Source organism: Trachemys scripta, chromosome 4 (assembly GCF_013100865.1).
Source record: "Trachemys scripta elegans isolate TJP31775 chromosome 4, CAS_Tse_1.0, whole genome shotgun sequence".
Classification (NCBI taxonomy): Eukaryota; Metazoa; Chordata; order Testudines; family Emydidae; genus Trachemys; species Trachemys scripta.
The window spans coordinates 118,663,296-118,669,967 of NC_048301.1; the positions used below are offsets into that span (position 1 = coordinate 118,663,296).

The 6,672-nt window shown below is 43.1% G+C and overlaps 1 protein-coding gene across 2 annotated transcripts in view; it reads left to right on the top strand.

The window, feature by feature from the left end:
* The window catches only part of CTTNBP2NL (CTTNBP2 N-terminal like), a 36,291-nt gene extending 33,907 nt beyond the window's left edge, over positions 1-2,384 (top strand). For both annotated transcript variants that reach the window (XM_034770597.1, XM_034770598.1), the window contains exon 5: positions 417-2,384. In XM_034770597.1, the coding sequence (XP_034626488.1) occupies positions 417-1,889 (1,473 nt within the window). In that variant the 3' untranslated portion in view covers positions 1,890-2,384. The remainder of the gene's footprint in view (positions 1-416) is intronic.
* The last annotated feature ends 4,288 nt before the right edge of the window (positions 2,385-6,672 follow it).

Sequence of the window (6,672 nt, forward strand, 5' to 3'; positions counted from 1 at the left end):
CAGATTAATACGGGGTGGGGAGGCAGAACCAGTAAAAGGGAAACTTCTGTATGCTAGATCATGGGTATATATTACACTAAAAGTAAACAACTGAAAATTTCCCATCAGTGACTATATAAAGTGGTACAGTAATGCTAATGTTACATGTACATGCCAAGAACTGATTTGAGCTGTTAGCCATGCAAGAGTTGGTGACCTCACAGACACCTAAAGTGGAACAGGGACCCATGCTGCTTTATGTTTGGTGTTAGTGAGGCCCTCTGTTGCTGCAGAATATAGGATTGTGAACTCCGGTAGATAAGGAAATCTGATCTGTAGCTCTACCACGTTAGTTGTTTGGGGTATTGAAAGTTACCTCATTTGCACATGGGAGGCTTTTTAGTTCCTTCTGAGAACCCTTCTGTCTTCTTTTCCAGCTGGAATTCGAAAGGACCCAAGTGAAAAAATTTGAAAAAGAGCAGAAGAAGCTGTCGAGCCAGTTGGAGGAGGAGCGGGCACGCCACAAGCAACTGTCCTCCATGCTTGTGCTGGAGTGCAAGAAAGCCACAGCCAAGGTAGTGGAAGAGGGACAGAAGGCAGGGGAGCTGAGCCTGAAACTGGAGAAAGAGAGGAGCAAAGTGAGCAAGCTGGAGGAGGAGCTGGCCTCCAAGAAGAAGCGGGGTTTGCAGATGGAGGCACAGGTGGAAAAGCAGCTCTCAGAGTTCGACATTGAAAGAGAACAGCTGAGAGCTAAGCTGAACCGAGAAGAGAACCGGACAAAGGCACTCAAGGAAGAGGTGGAGAGCCTGAAAAAAGCCCTGAAAGAACTGGAGGTTCCTTGCCAGGGCACCAATCCTGCTGAGCACTCACAACAAAACCCCTCAATGATGTCCAGAGGTATAGAAACAGAGAGCCCACTGGTGAGGTCTGTGTCTTGCCAGACAGAAAGTTCCCAGGCAGACAGAACCAATCTGGGCAATACAGGCATAACTGCACACATGGCCCTTCCCAGCCCTGCCACACCTACCCATCCCTATGCTAAAGCAAATGGGCACTGTGACACAGACATGCAAACAAGTGGTGACCTAGTGCAGACAGACATAGCAGAGAACCAGGCACTGCTGAGAGAGAAGCCCGTTGGTCCAGTCCCAGAAAGTGCAGTTGAGAATGGAAGTTCCCCTGTAAGAACAGAATCTCCTGTGTATATGATCCCACAGCTTCCTTCTGGTGGGACGTCTCTCTCTCCCAGCAGCACAGCTGCCTCATCTCTGACATCTTCTCCATGTTCGTCCCCAGTTCTGACTAAACGTTTGGTAGGAGCTTCAGGAAATAGCCCTGGTTACCAGTCATCCTATCAGGTGGGGATCAACCAACGTTTCCATGCTGCCAGACACAAATTCCAGTCCCAAGCTGATCAGGACCATCAGTCGAGTGGCCTGCAGAGCCCACCATCGAGGGATTTGTCTCCTACCCTTGCAGACAACTCCGCTGCCAAGCAGTTAGCCCGCAACACAGTCACTCAGGTTCTTTCCAGATTCACCAGTCAGCAGGGACCTATAAAGCCAGTCTCTCCGAATAGTTCGCCCTTTGGCACGGACTATCGGAATCTGGCCAACGCTGCGAGTCCAAAAACCGAGTCCAGCCCGGGCAAAGTTTCTAGCCCGCTGAGCCCATTGTCTCCTGGGATTAAATCCCCAACAATCCCTAGAGCAGAAAGAGGGAACCCTCCACCTATTCCTCCAAAGAAACCTGGCCTGGCTCAGTCCCCAGCGACTCCTACCCCACTAACCAAAACCCCTTCCCAGGCATCCTCTCTTGGTGCCACCATGGACTTGGCAAGTAGCTGCTCTAACAATGCCGTAGTAGCCAACGGTAAAGACATTGAGATACTGTTGCCAACGAATAGCTAATCTTTAGAAAACGTGACTGTAGCATTCCATGGCTTAGCGTCCTAGAGCTAAGAGACACTGTTTTATCCACTCCACGTTATTTATTTGGGTAGTAGCAGAATGGGTCTGTATAATTCCTTTAGTGTACTTTTTTTAAAAATAGGTAGGAAATTTTATGTTGATGTATAAACCTTAACTATAGAGCTGTAAGTTAGCCTCTAAAGGTGTCTCATGTCAGCAGTCAAATGAAACAAGGAGGGAAGAAAATGTGCTGGGAGCTGACTAGCAAACTATAATGGGGCTGAAGCATTCATTTTAATTTATGCAGAAATCCCTTGTGCAGATTTTTATTCCAGATGAACACTGTATAAAAAGTGCCTGAACTAAGCCTGTGATATGAATGTGGTTTTCTGTACAAAACAAAAAAGGGACCATCTAACCGCAGAAATAACAGCCCTTCTATGAATCATGAATGTTTAAATCACTGTTTTTTAATCCTTTCCAATTGTTCTTAAATCAAGTTTGTAAACTACATGCTACAGAATGAAAATCTTTCAAAGGTGACCACAATGTGGCCCCAGTTTTGCTGTCCTGTTAGGATGTAGTTCCTGTTGACATCAGAGGAGATGCACATGAGTATGTTAGGGTAGATTTTTGGTCCTACTGTTTAGCTCTGTGCAACCCAATCCCTTTTCTTTTCCACTGGAGTTGTCCAAAAACAGTGACAGCATTAAACAGTCAGGGTGCTAGTTTCCTGCAGTTCATTAATTTCCCACATTGATGTCTCGCTGTAGGTTAAATGGCTAAGGATTCATTCCTGGTGCTTCACCTTTGATTTTAAACTTCTTCAAGCAATCTACTGGTGTGTGTGGGTGGGTGGGTGGGTGAGTGTAGAACTTGTGCGATAAGGATCTTGCTATTACTTGAAAAGAGAAATCGCTAGTCATTCTATACAGTAAGATGGGATCTTTACTAATAATCAAAAGCAATAACTTAAGTTGCTTACTTTGTAACAATACTGTATGTCAGACTGACAGATTTTACTGAGCAGTTTGCTATAGGATCCTGCTAGCCTCAGTGGCTGCAGCTGTGGAACCAAATTATTAACTTTCATATATAAATATGCATATATGTATAGATAGATGCACCAATGTACATGTTACACACACAATGCATATATTAATCTTAGTCTGGTTATGTTATTGAAGTTCTCCATAATTCATAAAGAAAAGGTGGAAATACACTCTTAAGATTATAAAATAAGAGCAGGTTGTTGGGTTTTTTTTGTTTTTTTTAAAGGGGGGGGGGGAAGTCTGCCTGACTTTGGAGTTCAGTTTGCAACAGATTCAATAACTTAGCATTTACTTCACAGCACAGGTAAGTCTATAGACCTCGCTGCAAACCTATGCTACTCACATTCAAATAGGACAGCAGAGTCTAGTGTGTGATGACACTACAGTAATGGACACTAAATGTAACAAGATAAATAGAACAGAGATCAGGGTTAGTCTGGAATCTAGCCTGAATGAGTGTGTATCCCAAATGCCAAGTGGCACAGATTACGAGACTGATCCTAAACTTAGAAATCAGTTTTGCTGCTTGATGTCGGGCCATTTTTAGCCATTCTGCCTACAGCAATATAGAGCCTGGAGTAGTGTTTCCCACAGTTAGGTGCTTGCTCCTCTGTTTTAGTTATTCAGCGCACAACTAAACAAAGCACTTGATACTTTATTTTAGGAAAGATTCCTGCAGTGGTTGGGAGGATGCACTCCTATACATGATATAATAGGTCTCTTCCAGCTCTGAGTCTTAATTTATAGGACATCAGAATTCTTGAACTGCCTTAGTAGATGGTATCCTAACCAACCCTTTTCTACCCTCCCACACATAACAGCCATACTGGATCAGACCAAAGGTCCATCTAGCCCAGTATCCTGTCTTCTGACAGTGGCCAATGTCAGGTTCCCCCCAGGAGGGAATGAACAGAACAGGTAATCATCAAGTGATCCATCCCCTGTTGCCCATTCCCAGCTTCTGGCAAACAGAGGCTAGAGACACCATCCCTGCCCATCCTGGCTAATAACCATTGATGGACCTACCCTCCATGAATTTACCTAGTTCTTTTTTGAACCCTGTTATAGTTGTGGCCTTCACAACATCCTCTGACAGAGTTCCACAGACTGACTGTGTGGAAAAAAAAAATACTTCCTTTGTTTTAAACCTGCTGCCTAGTAATTTCATTTGGTAACCCCCTAATTCTTGTATTACGAGAAGGCGTCAACACCACTTGACTGCACACCAGTCATGATTTTATAGACCTCTATCACATCTCTGCCCCCCCCCCCCCCAATTCCCCTTAGTTGTCTCTTTTCCAAGCTGAAAAATGACCCATATGATAGTCTTTGGTATAATGCAATGGAGATGGTTAGATATGTTTTTATAAACTTCTAAATAGATGTATGCACCATAGTTCCTATTCAATTGTCCATACACCAAGAATAAGAAAAACAGTAGCACCCTATAGCTAAATAGGTAGAAACTCTTGGGAAAGCACATTTAAAATGTGATCTTACCACAGCAAATTTTTCTCCTGATAAGAGTAACAGCTGAAGACTGGCGGGCGAATGGATTTTAGCTAGAGTATCATTCTAACAACTGCTCTAACTGGTTTTCTTGCTTTTACCCTAATCTTAAGTAGTGATGTACCATTTCTTTATGACGACTCTATAGAGAGATATATACTATAGTGACGTTTATTTCTTAGGAAATGCACTGAATACTGTATTTCTTCTGTAATGTAATATGGGGAGGGGGAATGCAAGAGAAAATGTGTATTTTTGCTAGTAGCCTATCTTCAACTAAGCACAACTATTAAAATGGATTCAGCTAATCCAATAAGAAATTTAGGGTTTGTATTTAAATTTGATGTAGAGTCTGTGTGTGGAAGCAACTAAAACTTTCTTCTATGATTCACATCTGAGTTATAAGCAGACATTGATGGGGTTATAATGAAGTGCAAAATGCATACACTAGTATTCATTAACATTTGTAAATTTGTAAAGCTAAATGTACCAAGCGGAAGTCTTTAATCATTTTTATAGCTGACCGCATTAAACATGTTAAACATTCATACTATCAATAAAGTATTTTATTTTTAAGATCTGACTATTGTGCAACAAAATTTTTAAAATTTATTCTAAGCTCTCATGGCCTGATGTGTACCTGTAAATGCCACCTGGGGATAATCAAGCTGTCTCTGATCATTAATGTCTGTTTTTTTAACGTGTTACACAGTAACAAAAGGAAGATGTCCTGGAGCCTCCTGCTTGTGCAGCAGGGACACTTGGAAGATTGCGGCTCCCCAAACTAAAGGTATCTTGTTGCCTAATGGACACACTACAGCAATTTTAGCTCTCCTGAAGACACTTACCCTGTCATCTTTGCATCTAGTAGGATGGCTTGATCTATATGGGTTTCATTTCTGTTCAATTCTATTGAATGACCAGCATATTGAATATTTCTATACTTAATGTTTGCCTTAAATACAAAAGTTACTGTGAGTTATGCTAATTAGACATGGGTATGTAATCCATGGTTTTTCTTAAGTCATTTTGGAAAGTTACACCTGGGGGAAAATATTCCTAAATCTGCTCTGCAGGATTTAGATGCTTTGGAGTCCATCTAAGTTTTACATGAAGTTGCAAGTGCCTTTTGAAATGGCAAGTTGTAAATATGACCTTATTCAAAAGGCTGGAGAGATGCCAGGCATTATTTAATAATGAGCTTTTACATCATTATATACACTTACCGTTGGCTTGGAGGGCAACTTCTTTTGTTTAAAATAAAGAGCAGGAATTAGAGGGTAGTCAGCTGTTCAGTGTTGTCTAAACAAGCAGTCTATGCAAAGCGGTGTGCTGTGTCCGGCACACCACAGCCCACGTCACAATAACCCTTCTCTCCTGAAAACGCTCAGCTCTGCATTGGCCAGGAATTGAACCTAGGAGTCTCCCACATGCACTGTGAGAATTGTACCACTGAACCACACATGCTGCTCTAGTGGTCATTCCTGTCAGTGCTTGTTTATGCTGGCGTATTAAAAGCCATATTTTGCCATCGCTTGCCTAGTGATTAAACGCTCTTACAGACTGTTGGTTCATCGCTATTTCTGCCATGACTAACACCCGAGATTCTGACATTTTAAAGCATTGTAATTATGTAGGTCCTCTAGAAACAGCATCTTGTGGGTGGGTTATTTCTATATTAACTTTGGGACAGAGACTGTCTTTAGTGTAAGCTTGTCCCTAAACAGCTTACAACATACAGAGACAATACGTTGGGTCAGTGACTCCCCCCAGGTCACACAGCTGGTCAAAGGCAGAACTGGGACTACCTGCCAGCCCAGTGCCCTCTCGACTGGACAATGCTGTCAACATGGGTGGAATGCTGCTGTTCTGCCTCAACTCCAGTATTGCTGTTACAAAGCGTACCGTTGTGTAAAATGGAAAGTTGTCCTAGATCCCGTGAGCTGGAATCTCCAGGTACTAGTGTCTCACGGGTGCAAGATGGCCACAGTAGCATTAGTACCATTGACCAGCAGGCCCCAGCTCTGTTAGGTCACCTTGCCTCGTGATCCCATCAGTTCAGCAGCCTCTGGCTGGAGAGTACTTGGGAATGATCCAGGTGGCTGGACAGGCCTGGTAGAAACACAGCTGGGAAGCAGCAGGAATTCTGCAGGCAGCCCTTCCACTGTACTATTGCCGTGTGCTACATTAGGACACCCTCTGCTCCTGGAGGTGGTGTCTTT